A 14,980-nucleotide genomic window follows, 5' to 3' on the forward strand; every position below is an offset into this window, starting at 1 on the left:
ATCATTGGAGATAATTTGGTCCTACCATGAGGGCAGGGGACTGGATGACCTCTTAAGGTCCCTTCCAGTTCTAGTATTCTCTCCCTCTCTCTCACACACACACACACTCTTGTGTGTGTGATCCCCTATGATAATTCAGATGGTTAATCATAGATCATCATAGGACAGCTATTTTTTTACTTCAGGATATTTGAGTACAATTAAGCAACTATATGCTCGTACTTTTACTCAAGTAATTTTCCAGAAGGATACCTTTTATTACTTAGGTGCCCCCCCCCCCCGCCCCCCAAAGTAGCAGTACTTTTAGTCAAGTGACTTTCTGGGTACGTTTGCCACCACTGCCCAGTGGATAACCTGGATAGGTCAGGACTAAAGTGCAATGGCAGAGTGGTGTGAGAGGCACGGCTGCATAATAGTATTCTCTGCCTGACTTGCCTGAGCTTTACGGTTATTGTTTTTTAAAAGCCCTGCTTCCCTCAAAAATGAAAATGGTGAAATTCTTCCGCAAAGGGGGATGACCATGAAAACCAACCACACTCACAAAGAACCAGCAAACAAGCACTCAGGACACGCTAGACTGGTGTTTCTCTCTTTTATTTAAAAACAGTGCTTCATTACCATTTGCAAAGGGTGAGGAAGGGCTCCTCCCTTGCTTAGAGTTTATAAAAGCCAGCAACATGATCAATAATTTATACACATGGATAGTAATACAAAAAAAATAAAGAATAAAAGCTAAAGATCTAACTACTCCGACCTTCACAATTCCAGCTACTTGATAATAATAGGAGTAACCCAATGAATACTGTATGGTCTGAAAGCTACTATACAATATGATACTTAATGAGGGGGGCAGGAAGTTAGAGATGGTCACAAAGCCCTGGGATGCAGATACTGCTTCTCCAGAGTCAGCAGAGAAATGGGACCCTGAACAAGCGGCTTAGGCATCCTTGGAAATGATCTAGGGGAGAGGAAAGCATCCAATTTTGATGCATCCTGTGCCCCAAGGGTACCTGTCAATGGAAAGGTGGTGGGGAGATTGCATGAAGGGGTGAGTCAGTCATTGCCACTGGAATTTGTGGAATTTTAGCCTTGCACTGAAAAGTGCCAAGTCTCAGGCAGATCAGCCCATGAGGTCAGTAAACTGCACCTGCTCCATATCGCTCTACAGCCCTGGTTCTCATTTGCTATCCGCCCCAGGGTTGGTTTATTTATTTATTTATTTATTGCCCCAGCTATTTACAAGCAGAATTGATAACAAAACCAAAACCAAATCATATCCCCTGGGGTAAAAGAGGATTACTTCGTCATTTGAGAAGGCAGCCAAACCTTAGCTGCCAAAACTACAATGCGTGCACACAAAAAAATACTGTCAAGAGAAAAATAGAAAGAAGTGACTGAAGCTGAGACTACTTATGTGGGAGGCCAGACTCCGTTAACGAGATCACTCCTTAGGGAAGCAACAAACCGACCCCCTGCCATTCCGACCCTCTAGAAAATCTGGCAAAAGAAAGAATTATTGACCAGCTTTACAATCAGTCTGTGGCTCACTGGCACTTTCCATGTTGCAAGCCTAATGAATACTCATGTGGACGGTTTTATACATCAGCTATGTACTTAAAAGGTTAGGTTTTCGCTGCTGCCAGTCCGTACCGACTGGCTGCACTGGCTCTGACCCTATCTGTCTTCTTGTGTAAGCTTTCACCAGTTGCTGCTAGAAACGTGGCTAGGACAATACAGGTGGTTACAAAACTTCCAGAATGTCCCCTTCCACTGTTAGCCATGGCAACCGATTTAGGCATTGGATGTCTTAGTTGTATTAATTTTGTATCTGGTGTGTGTGTTCTTGGGAGGGGCCTTCAGCTGCATACAGGAAGCATTCCGCCATGGAGGACACCTGGAGCCTACTTGGAAAGGGCCCCATTTCACACTCTGGCTATCACATTCCTGCGTGCCTTGTCGACTTGTGATTTCATGACAGAATAAAATAAGTTGGGGGGAGGGAGGAGGTCAGTAGGGTGGGGGCAAGGAGGGAGGAGCTTTTCAGACAGTAACATCACCAAAAATAGTGTTTTATGCAACAAAGAATCAAGTCTCACTGGTGTATACTACAAAATATTTGACATTTTCAAGAGCATGACAAAATAAAAACACACCAAAGTTTACATTGGATGTTCACCTTGTTCACTAATTTGTTTTTTTTTCCCTCCTATTTTAAAACAGTGCAAACAAGTAACACACTCTTTAAAAACCACTTCCTCTTGCGCCGAGCTCTCAGGCGCGGCCATACCAGAGGGGCACAAGCAGCAAGTTATTTCCCAAGCTGCTTGTGTGGTTTACCTTTGGAGCTGGACTCAGCAAAAGAGGAGTTCCCTGAAGCCAATTTTCTTTTTTTCCCCTTCCTGAATTTCTAAGTGCTCCCCACACCTCTCCTCTACCTGTGTTTTCCAGAGGGATCAGGGATGGTGGAGGAGTGGAAGGGGGAATATATGAAGGTTTCCAAAGCTTCTAAGGTGCCTACATATCAGAACTCTTAAAAAAAACCAAAACAAAACCAAAAACCAATAGCCAGGACCTCATTTAATGATTCTTGCTAAAAAGCTGCTAGGCTATACACAGTTGTTTATAAGCCACATTATGACAGTTAGGCCCTACCTATATACTGAGATTTGGGATGTAACTTAGATCTCACACAGAACTTTCCATTTATAGGTGTCAAAGTGCTTCACAAAAAGAGGATAATGTATCACTAGCCCCACTTTGTGGATGGGGAAAACTGAAGCAGAAAGAGTTAACTTGACCTGTCCAGGGTCCTGAGCAAAACTCAGATGAGAACCCAGGTCAAATCTACTCCCAACTTAGTGCTGTGTTCCACTAGACCACACTGCTGCTGCCACAGCACAGGGTGTTTAGTCAAAAACACTTTAAAAGCATGGCTTTGACTAACCCAGTTGAACTCTACTGTAGATGGGACTCCCATGACTGTCTGTCCTGAACATGACTAATTATGAGAGGTCAGTAATTGGTACACTAAGGGCTTGTCTACACACAGAAGTTGTACTGCTTTATCTACCCCAGTGTAGTTACAGTCATACAACACCCCTAGCATGGATGCCATTATATACACAGGTGTGCCTTATATTGATATAGTTTATTTCCACATGGAAAGGTGAATGAGCTATACTGGTGTAACAAACCTTTGTACTGGTGTAACAGCACCAACATTAGGGAGTGTACCAGTATAACCATACCACTGAAATTACCCATCTAACCAAACTAGTTTTGCTGGTACAAATATTGTGGGTAGAGCAGATTTAAGTGGCTAAGTCATGTTTGAGATAAATTCCTGAACACTGACCATTACAGGGCAAAAGTATGAGATGTTTCTTCTTGTACAAACCTAAAGCCTGTTCCTATTCTATTACTCTTTCCTTTATGCTTGAAGAAAAGAAAAAAAAAAGACTGAGTATAATTAATTCTGCACGGGGAAATACAGGCCTTCCTCAGTCTTTGGAACAATGGATACGTCAAAGATTGATAGAGCCAAGGCTTGGCTAATCTGAATGGAAAGTGGTCCTTCACATCATGAGCCAATTCAACAAATATCATCTGTGGAATCGGAGTCATTGTGTCTGCCAAGTGGGAGGGAGAAATGAAGGACTCTCGTTTGCCATGGCACAGAATTCATAAGAGCAACCCTGCTGCAAAAATCCACCTGTGGTAAACTTGTCTGGGAGGTCTGGGGTTTGGAAAGTCGCACCTAGGCTGTATGGATGGTAAAATGTCTCGAATTATAGAACCAGCTCTGGTAGTCAGCCGGCAAAGGACTCCACTTCCCCCCAAGCCCTCACCATGGACTACAGGAATTAAGGACACCCAGGCACTAATAGATTAATAGAACATGGCAGCCCCGACATTGAAGCATTAGGAGCCTGGCCTTTGTGGATCTGGATTTGGTGATAGTAGGGGCTAAAGCAGTAGGTGACCCATGCGCTGGAAAACCCAGGCACTTATGTATTAAGAAACCAAATTCTCAACATTCAGCAGGGGTTAGCTGCCAACTGCAGATCCTGCTTCAAAGCAGAAATGTGTGCAGCCTTTCCTACTGATGGAAAGTCAAGAGGCCAGCCAGCCGCATGTTATACTGCCATGGTGCAGGAGGGCTCCTGAGACAGTGGAGCTTGACCTTTCAGAAGCTACAGTCAGAACCAGCTGAACTGAGACACATGAAACAGGCCAAAGCTCTAGCTGTTGCTACTGCAGAGCGAAGCAAGCTGAGTCCCCTTACTCTCTCCTGCTCTGTGGCCCTACAGCCTTAGCAATTTCTCCTTCCTGAAACTAAGGGAAGAGACATCTTGTTTTTACTTTCCCCACCTCCAGGTGTGAGCATGATCAACTACATTTGAGGCATTTGCTGCGTCTAGCTCCAGAAAGGAATCTCCCATCCCCATCTGCTGCATGATGGAAATTGGCTTCCCTTCAATATGACACTAAAAGTTCTACTGGATTTTTTCCCCCCACTCAACCAGTAAAAGCCAAAAATCCCACCATCCCCCTCATGTCCTTGATTTTGTGAAAGCCCCAATACCCCACTCCCCCACCCATTTCAATCTAACTAAAATAGTTATATACAAACAACAAAAATCGCCATAACTGCAACAAACCAAACTTTGGCTTGAAAACAAAAACAAAACAAAACAACAAAGTGGCCAACAGGCTGGCAGTTTGGTGTCCCCTTGTTCTAGCTGTTCTACAGAACCAATAGCTTTAGGGTCTCTAGCTTATTGTCTCTCTGATCCTTTCCATCTCAGGCACCTCCTCCTGGCCAGGCAAAGGGGAGGGTGTGCGCTGCAAGAAAGAGCAAAGCTGAATCTTGTGCATGTCTGGGTTAGTGCACTGCCGAGATAGTGCTGCTCACTTAAAATGCTCACAGTTCAGCGCAGCTGGTTTCCTATTCCGGTTTCAACTGTTGATAGAGAAGCAAGTGCATGGTGAAAGGACCTGAAAGGCTCTCTGACTACAAATCCATACCCTCTCCACCACCACCACCACCCTGGGGCCCTTCTGCGGGTGAAAAGTCACTCTGGTACCAATTCAGCTAGACAAGGGAGCCAAATGAATTGTGCTTCTCTCAGTTTCTCTACTGTCTAGGGTTAGATAAAGCTTCAGAGAATCTGCCTTTGATTGCAAGAGTTGCTGGGAGCATCACAATAGCTAACAATCGGAGGGGAGACTATTCCTCTGAATTCTAAAATCAAGCTCAGACATGGACAGCAACGACTCCTTGACACAGCACTGCTCCTTGAAGCAACCTATAAAATGCCTGGTTTTTAAAAAAGAAGAATCACTCTCGTTACAAGAGAAGAAGGGAGATGGGCCTTGGGAGCTATAGAGCCCTTCTACATAGTCTCTCTACTTTAGAGTCTTACAAACTGTAGTGTAAATGTGGACTGAGCAGTCCAAATGCTCTTGCAGGATACCGCGAGGCTGGGCGAATGGCTGCTGGGGCTCTAGATTAAATATTCAATGGCCTCAAAGAGCTCTAGGAGATGGGAGGTTTGTATGACTCCATAGCTTGTACAAATGGCTTCTGCTGACCCCCAGCCATCTGAGCTAAACAAAATCACTTTCAGGAACAGCGTTCCAGCATAAAACACACACTCGTCCCTCTGCAGCTGATCCATGACTCATTTTTTGTTGTTCACGCTAACTTAAAATGATTTATTTGTGGTGAAGCCCAAGTGGCTCATGGTGAACTGGAAGAGGAACTATGAATGCTGAACCTCAGAGCAGCTCAGTGTGGTGGCACTGATGCAAAGTTCTTCAGCCAGCTTTTTTCTCCATAAAGCTGCAAACACTCCACAAATCTAAGCACTCCTTGAGGGCTGAGACACAAGCACTCTCAACCACTGCTTCAAGCTCTGCTGTTACTGGTCCACGTTTGCAGCACCACATCAACAAATCCTCACAAAAAGCAGGGAAAAAAGAGGGGCAGAAAGATCTCAGAAAGCAAAGACAAGGAAAGGGCAATTACAGTCCAGTAGTGGACAACAATCAGCTAGGATTAGATGTGTTTGGGCGAAGGGATTACAAGAATTCATTGAAAAAATCTTGTCCCCTGCTGCAATTAATAGCTGAAGTCTTTCGGCAAGTTTGGGGAATCTCCTCTTGCCATCTCTACAGTCCAGAAATTATTTCAAGTGTGCGCATGCCACATGGTGATAAAACACTGAGAGCCTCTGCACCTTCCCTTTTCAAATACAAAAAACTATTTCTCACCAGCTTGTGGGTTTCAGCCACAGCCAATCAACACCTCTCTCCACAGAGCAAAAACACAGCAGGAGGTGGTTCTTCCTCATGTCCTCCTGTCTCTCAGGTGCCAAGCACCAGGCCCAGGTAAGTGTCCACGATTACTTGCATGGTACTGGTTCCTAACATCTTTCCTTATCATTAATTGCCTCTTCTGTGATTGGTAGGTAGGATAAGCTATGCACCAACATACAGAGACGGAAATGCATTTTTTTTTTACCACAGTTAAAAAAAAACAAAACAAAAACAAAACAAAAAAAAAGCACAATCTTTGGAACAAAAGAATTAAAGGCAGAAATTTAAAGGAAAATACATATTCAAAGAACATAGTGAGGTATAAAAAAGTATTTTCTCTTTTGTTTTTTGTTTTTCCTCCTCATCTTGCTATAGAGTTCCTCTACTAGTAAATATTGCAATAGCCAGGCCTCATGAACTGGGGGGGCTGTCCCACTTGCAGGGGGCTCATGTCACTTCAGTAGGGGGCAAATCGGCTGTAGCCACCTCGGTATAAACTCGCCTGCAGAAGTTAAAGGAGAAAAGAAGAGGTGATTAGGAGCTGGGACAGAGAAACATTCAAAGCAGTGACAAAAACTCCTTGAAAGGAAATGGAGAAAACCTATCTGGGCTTTGATCTATCACTGCTGGAGCCTCCCACAGGCAGATGAGAAGGGAAAATCAGATTCTGGGCTCAGGTGGGATGGTTTCAAATGCAACCAGTTAGTTGAAAATAGAGTGGCACAAGTCTGCCAACCCAAATAGGTCCAAGGCTTACCAAGTACAATTCTGTTTCCTTTTCCAATGAAAACACTTGTATTGCATAGTTCAGAACAGCAGAGATACAGTACTGACTGGAAGCAGATATTGTGAGGGTGAAGTCTGTGCAAGCTGCTCCATTCACCTCACATCTCATTCCCGACTTGGTCTAACCTGAGTCTTTCCAGTCATGTCCGCCCCCTCTGCCCCTCCCCAGCAGCTCACTCCTAGAGCGACTAGTCATCTCCATTTTATAGGGACAAGCAGAACAGTCCCTAGGGCAGTGCAGGGCCTGGGACACAGGTTGCCTACTTTCTAATCTGTCAGGGGTGCTGCCCCCCAACTTCATCCCTACCCCCAGACATCACTTGCTCCACCTCCCACCCTGCCTCTTCCCCACCCAGTTCCTCCCCCTCCCCTGTGCACATTGCATCCTCACTCTTCTCCCCTCCCAGCACCTTCTGAGTTGGCAGAACATCCACTCTGCAGCAGGGGCGGCACTGAACGGCAGGGCCTGCCAGTGCTGTGGGGAAGTTCTGGTAAGTGGGTATGGGTGCTCTGCACCCAGCTTTTTCCCCCAGCGATGCGCCAGTGCTGTAACACCCCTGGAGTCGGCACCTACCGTCTTGACACACAGGACCCCGCAAAGTATGAGGCCCAGGATGATCACCCTGATTCATTATACCCCAGGGATGGCTTTGGTGGAGGGGGCTCCCGTACTGGGGGCTACCTAATCCCAGTCCTGATTTTTTACATTTTCTATCTAGTCACCTTACTCACTCCTAACCTGGAACCTCCCTTGTTGTTCCAGTCCCAGGAGTCCCCCCATTCACGCATCTCAGCGTTGGTCTGAAATGCTTCCAATGCTGAAAGGCCCTCACGCTCCTCTCAACAGTGGCGTTCTTCCCATTCAGAGCCCTGCCATAGACAGAACTTGGGATTTAGGAATGAGAAAAGCACAAAGGGAAAAGGACAGCCAATCCAGCCAGCTAGGTGTGTCCCCTGCAAAGAGTGACCCATTCTCCTGCCACCCTTCCTGTGGAGTTCTGTTTTGCTTTAGAGAGCAATGCCGGGGCAGAAGAATGGCTCTTTTTACCTCAGCTAACCTGCTCTCTGTATGCATCAGAGTCTAATAACAAAACAAGATTTTGTTACTTTTTATTCCTCTGAGCCCTCCACAGCTGAGGGAGGGATGTGCAACCTACTCCTTCTGCACAGACCAATGCTCTGCACTGTAGATGTATCCTCAGAGAACGTTCTAGAATGTTTCCAGGTGGGACCCTTCCCTCTCCCTCACAATCTCTGTACCTCAGCATCACCCATTGTCCTCATCTCCTTTTCCCTGCTCCCCTCCCATCAATGTCCCTCTTGTCCTTCCTTTTAATTATACCACTCTGTATTCACCAAACTAAGGAAAAAAGTCATGACACTAATACTCCATTTCCTGCCAACACACTGTTAACCCTGCATCCGCCTGAGACCCTGTTTCTGTCTTATCTGGTTAGATTTTGAGTTCAGTCAGGCAGGGACCACCTTTTAGTTCTGTGTTTGTACAACACCAAGCACAAAGGGATCCTGATCCATGACTAGAGCTGCTTCTACACTAACGAGGCAGTTCAAAGCAGCCTAATGAGGCATTGACATGCACATTCAGTGCTTGTTACCATAATGGTGACTGAGTGAATTTCTAAGTGCAGACTGCAAAATACAGACTGGCAGTGTAGAGGCAGGCAGCTTTGACATAAGCACCCCACTTCAACATTCCCTTACTCCCACAAAAATAACTGGGAGTAAGGCAATGTTGAAGTGGGGTGCTTGTTTTGAAGCTTCCTGCGTCTACACTTCCAGGCTGCATTTCGAAGTCTGCACTTTGAAATTTGCATGGCTATCATTATGCTAATGAGGTGCTGCATATGCATGTCAGGGCCTCATCAACCTGTTTCGAACTGCCTCGTTATCATGCCCCTCTGATAGGAGGGAACGGAGTGTAGAAGCAGCCTCAGGATCTCAGGCACTGTGGTAATAATAAAGCCATGCTATCAGATAGCACTCTGTTGGCTACCCTCTCCCTGTCCCAGGCACAAAAAGACACACTGCTCAGCCCCTGCTGCAGGAACAGATTTGTTGGGCAAGACAGACAAGGGGTCATGAACAAGCTGGAGAGTTCGCTCCAGGGAGCGGCCTCTTGAGTAAAGAGAAAAGGTAATGGATGGAGACTCTTAGCCATCCCTGGGCAGTTATTCTCCACAGTAGGAATGAGAGAAATGACAGGAAGAGAGAAAGAAAAATCATACTCACCACAGCGCCAACTCCGTAGCTAGCGGCAGGGGCAAGGGCGTGATAAGGGTCTGCTGTGTATACCCTGCCATAACTGAGGAAAGGGGGAAAAGAAAAAATGTCACCCCACAATGGGATTTAGACATTGCTATTTGACCACAGGAAGCATGTGTGCGAGCTGTGCCCCACCTGCCTGCTTCAGGCAGCCCCACTCCAGAGAGAATATATGCCAGTGCATATGTTCTGTGACATGGAGTGGGAGAAAGGCCTGCAAGTAGGAGCAAACCAAGAACCACATTCTCAATTAGCAGGAGAGTGGTGGGAGCAGCTGACATCACATTTATTGTCCCCCTTACCTCTGGGGGGGGGATGATTCTGGAAGAGGGCAACTACTGGGATTAAGGCAGCTGCCGTGACCACAGCAGCTAAATGGGAAGGAGAGAGAACTTGTCCAAATATGAAGATAGAAGCGCAGGCTTTAGAGCTGGATGAATGAGGGCTTTTTCAGCTCACTGTCAATTCTCAACCCACTTAAAAATTAGTAGAAGTCAAATGAAATGTTTTGTTTTGAAGTGTTTTTCTTTATGTTTTTGCATTTTCAAAATGGAAATTTAAAAAAAAAAAAAAGTGGTTTTGACCCCCCCACACCCGAATTGAAATATTTCACTCCAAAACTGTCAAAACAAAACATTTAGACTTTTTTCTTCAGCTTTTTGGCAGGAGAATTGGCCAAAACAATCTGGCAAAATCAACACAAATTCATGAAACATTTTGGTGTCACTGACTGACTGCATTTTTTGACCAAAAACGTAGAAGTTTTGGTTAAAAAAATTCTCCCAGCTCGAGTAAGACTGAAAAATCTCCCTTTCCATGCACGTGAATTAAAAGCATTTTTCCTTGTATTGGGAGACAAAAGCCCTTACGGCAATTACTCTGATACTAATACAAATAATTCCTTACATGTATACATAAGTTACCATTAAAGGATCTCAAACTACTTTACACTGTCATTTTTACCATTTTACACATGTAGAAACTGAGGCACAGAATGATTTGGGGACTTACCCAGTCACAGAACAAAGAAATTGGCACATAAACCGTGTCTTCGGACTCCCAGTACCTGGCCCTATCCATAAAACCCTGTTTGCTTTGGCAGAGGGTCGAAGGGTAAGGGAGACCCAGGCTTAGTGCTCTATCCCATATATCTGACAGCTGCAGAGCCCAAACCTGGAATAGCCCAAGTGGCCATTTTCCTCTCAATTTCTTGTTGGGAGGGAAGAGGGCAGTGAGTGAAAGCAGTGAGGTAGAGGCATATTTAAAGGGAGTAGCTGTACTCCAGGAATCCCTGAGTGCATCAAGCTTGCCCCATTCCTCCTTACATACCCATCGCTGTAAGCTGCTGCAGCGGCGGCAGCGGCCGTGGCTGCTGTTGCAGTAGCAGGCTGTGCGTATCTGTAGGCTGCATATCCACCCTGCAGGAGAGAAGAGAACTGACTTTACAGATACCTGTCCCCACGCACAAAGCAAAACTCACACACAAGGAGAGGAAGTGTTTCAAACTGCATCAGCTCCCATGTTACATCCAGCACAACAGTGTCACCCTCTGATCCCTATATGTGCTAACTACCCCTCAGAAGGGCTGGGGAAAGCCTTGAACCAAAGCCTCAGCGGCAGGTTTAGTGAAAGCCACAGACTGAAGGAAATCTCGTATGGCTACTCATGTGGGAAGTTACAGCTGGTGGTGAGGTGGGGAAAACAAGAACAGAAAAGATCACCCTGTAGGGCCCTCGGCCCGCGCTGGGGAAAGCAGCTTACAAAGAGAGGTGCGGGCTGAGGGCCAAGGAGCACATCAAGGTGTTCTCCTTTCCAACAACATGCATGTCAGAAAGAAAATCGTTCCAGGGAAGCTCCTGCTTATTCTTTCCCTTTGATGCGAGAAGGATAAGGAGTTTAGCTAGTCACATGGCCCAGACCCACAAAATAATCAGTTAGCAAAACTCCCAGAGACTGAAGCAGGTGCCATTAACTGGCATTCTCAGCAGAGGGGACAGGATTAAATCTTTACAGAGACTGAACTGGACTGGCACCACTTTGGATTGGACCATTAAAGTAAGTTGGGAACATGTTGGGGGACGTGGATGCACTATGTCAGGGAAAGTTGCGTTCTTGCTCTTGTCCGTGCTGTAATTGCTTGGGAGGATAAAAAGAAGCCTTTCGAAAGATGCTGAGATGATACAGCTCACAGGAGGTTGTACAGAGAGTTAATCATAGCTCCCCGGAAATCCTAAATCCTGAGCCAAAGGAAGATTTGTGGGTCTCCCTGTGGAATTCCTGAAAAGTAAAAGACATGCAGTTTCTTCCTTTTCCCCTTTCTCTGGGCTGAGACACTCCTGAGAGTCTGGCAGGTGGCTTTCTATATCTTTCATGGGGCAATTAAAGCTAACCTATGGACTGTGATGTAAGCTCCTGCTCAGAATGGAGATAAAGACCCATCTCAAGAGGCTTCTATTGCCAAGTAGGATAACGAGCTTGGTGAAATGAGGATTTGATCTGCATTTACTGTATAATTTTGAACAAGGGTTTTGCCAACCATAGGAGGCCAATACGACCAGTGACTTCAGTCTGTGCAATGTGATTCTGAATCACAGGGAGGGATCAATAAAGCCAGAAAACCCTGGACCAAAAGGTGGTCTTACGTCGTTCATCTCTGGATTGAATCAACAACTTTGTCATTATTAGCTGATGAACTTTTTTTGCCAGAAGAGGGCAAAAGCAAAACTTCAGGCTCATATTCAATGTGAGAGAAAAATACATCATCCTTTTCCTTGTGAAGTTGGTCTCCAAGTTTTCTTTTTGAAAGGGTGCAATGGGTTTATTTTTGTTTCCATGGCCTCAGTGGAGCTCCTTGGAATGAAGGGTGGAGTGCTGAATAGAAGACAAGATTGTAGATGCTTTCTTGCTCTGGAGGAGATGAAGATATAATGTGGATGGCTAAATTGCGGCCTTCCTGTTAATAGGATACAACATACTGCAAATCTTCCTCCATTAAACATCACAACATCTTTTAAAAATAGACTATGTCACTCTTTCTACCCTTCCCCTCTTAGCTGGCTGTTTTGTAGTCCCTCCTCTTCCATTTTCTGGGTTTTTAAACTATATTGCAGCTCCACAAACATGAAAGAGAGAGTGAACAAGGTAGCAGTGAGACCCAGTTCATCCATATTAACCTTTTCCAGCAAATGCAAGTGAAACTGGAAAATGAAACCACCACCGCACCCTCCTTGTTTATGAGACTCCTGAATTCTTGGTATGGCAAATGTTCAGACAGATGCATAATTGACCCAGTTCCACACCTGTTTAGTGTCACATGCAGGGCTGCCTGTATTGGGATGTGCCCAGATTCTCACTCTCCCAAATGTTTACTATCCACACTGGAGATCAGTAGCCATGTTTAATGTGACTGGAGGTTATTGTGAACATAACAGCAAGATGCAGTTTGAAACAAAACAAAACAAAAACAAAAAAAAGTTTTTCATTTATTCTTTTTTCATTTACACGTCATATAACAGGAAAAGGGACAGAGGGATTGGAATCAGGTATAGGAAAGGTAACGGCGTAACATCTATTAATCAAATTAAAAACTAAGCATGCTGACATCTGGAGCTAGAACAACCAGCAAAATCACCACGTTCAGACTCATATTGGCTAGTTCTATCTATCCCAGCATTCTCTTGGGACAGCGGTTTGTCCTAGGCTCTACCACAAGCTCAGTGAAAGTACACAGCCTCAATTACTAGAGCGTGCAGCCACAACGACCTGCTATTACAGAAACAGTCAGTCACCACTGGAGTTAACATTCCAAACTTTAACAATCCCGCCCCAAAATAAAAGTGTCTCCCGCCCTAGCCCTATCGCACACCACGATGTTAATAATTATAACAAGCAGTAACCCATCTGTTATATCAGAGAAGGGAACAGAGACTCCACTGAGAGATTTAGAGCGAGATGTTAACATTTCTTCAGCCGACTGCACAACAAACAAAAAACAGGAGAAATAACTCATTGGAGAAATGAAGTAACGAAACAGCTGACATGTGTATTGGTTTTAACCATGCACTGAGGGAAAACTGAAGCTACTGTTAATTTAAAAAAAATTATACACACATATAATCAGACCCATTTGATCTGGAGTAGTGTACAAATTCTACTTGTGTGTACAATAAATAAAACAAACAAAAAAAGGGACTCTAATGGCTCTAGTATATTACTGACCTAGGAAAAAGGAGCATGGGCTGCTTATGGAGATTCAGGTGTCTGGATATATCTATACCATTACTTAACCAGATCTGAAGACACCAAAACAGGAAAAATAAAAGGTCCCACTTCTCATCCTTTTCATTCCTGATTATTTTGGTGAGTTTTAAGGCTTGTGAAAAGCAAGGGGAAGCTCTGTAAGCACTTCCTTCCTTAGCAGCAGCTGGACCTATCCATAACTCCATTTATAAACCTCAGATCCCATATACCTTGTCCAATACACCTATAATGTTTCCATCCTGCCCATGCACAACTCTGACGACGTAAAAATCTAATCCATTAACCCACTCCCAAGGGTGTACCTACCCCAAATGATTTTTGATATGACTCTCATCAGGCTTATTTAAATTGCAGCACCTCAGGATATTTTCACTGAATTTGAGTGTTCATTTCACTCAATCAAAAAGATTGCTCCTGAATGTGTGTTCCATACTTCTCCACAGAAAGACTCCCTCATGCAGCCTTCCCTTCAAAGGCATAGTCCCAAAATAAGCCAGGGAGTTATGCTATCTCCCACAACCTATTTAGCCTTTTTTTATTTTTATTTTTTAACCTCCAAACTCTGTGCCAAAACAAATGAACAGGTCTAGACTTCTTGTGAGAATGTGATGTCAGACACCCTTCCTACCAGCAAGGCAGCAACAAAGCTCTCCCACAAGAAGAGAAGAGCGACAAGGAGAAGGGCTGTATGTATTTAGTGCACAATCAGTTGCAAAGAGAAGGCCCTTGTACAGCAAGCATGGGTCTCTAGAATGCACAGTAGTTTGGCTGTCTTGAGGGAGATATGCAAAGACAGATGAGGATAGTCTAAGAACTGCCTCTGCAAAGTGCAGATTAGCTTCATTTAAGTTCTTTTGCTCTCACCCTGTCTCTAGGGCTGAGAGAAGTTGTCTTCAATGAACCACTCCCTCTTACGAGGCTATGTCGATGGCCCTTACATGCAGATTCCATCACCCTCATTTGTCAATCTGAATGGACCTTTTTAGGTGTGTGGCAGAAGTCCCCTACTTCTCTGAGGGCCAGAGGAACAAGAAAAGCCAATACCAGTCATGGTTCAGCAACTGAAAGATAAGTCAAAACATCCCCTTTGAATTCCTTTGCAAAATTAAAATGTGGATTTTTTTCAAAATTAACTTGTAGCAAATACCTGAAAATTATCTGATAACTGATTTAATAAGTCAACTGAAGCAACGTTTCACCTGCCCTCTGAAAATTCTACAGGGAGACAGCAAGCGTATTCAGTTGCCTACACTGCTCTTCATCATAAAAAAGCCACACTCTTCCACACCTAAGAGCCATGTGAGGTGATCATAGATTGAATAGACCATAA

At 44.6% G+C, this 14,980-nt stretch overlaps 1 protein-coding gene across 19 annotated transcripts in view; it reads right to left on the reverse strand.

Moving 5' to 3' along the window:
- Positions 1–576: 576 nt before the first annotated feature.
- The window catches only part of RBFOX2 (RNA binding fox-1 homolog 2), a 279,211-nt gene continuing 264,807 nt past the window's right edge, over positions 577–14,980 (reverse strand). For 18 of the 19 annotated variants that reach the window (XM_075008343.1, XM_075008361.1, XM_075008352.1 and 15 more), the window contains 3 exons: positions 10,720–10,808; positions 9,358–9,430; positions 577–6,823 (listed from right to left, as the gene is read on the reverse strand). In XM_075008343.1, coding sequence (XP_074864444.1) covers positions 6,779–6,823; positions 9,358–9,430; positions 10,720–10,808 — 207 coding nt within the window. In that variant the 3' untranslated portion in view covers positions 577–6,778. Of the gene's footprint in view, positions 6,824–9,357; positions 9,431–10,719; positions 10,809–14,980 lie in introns of those variants that run through there. The other variant, XR_012647425.1, reaches the window with a different exon arrangement.

This window comes from Carettochelys insculpta, chromosome 1 (genome assembly GCF_033958435.1).
Source record: "Carettochelys insculpta isolate YL-2023 chromosome 1, ASM3395843v1, whole genome shotgun sequence".
NCBI classification, from domain to species: Eukaryota; Metazoa; Chordata; order Testudines; family Carettochelyidae; genus Carettochelys; species Carettochelys insculpta.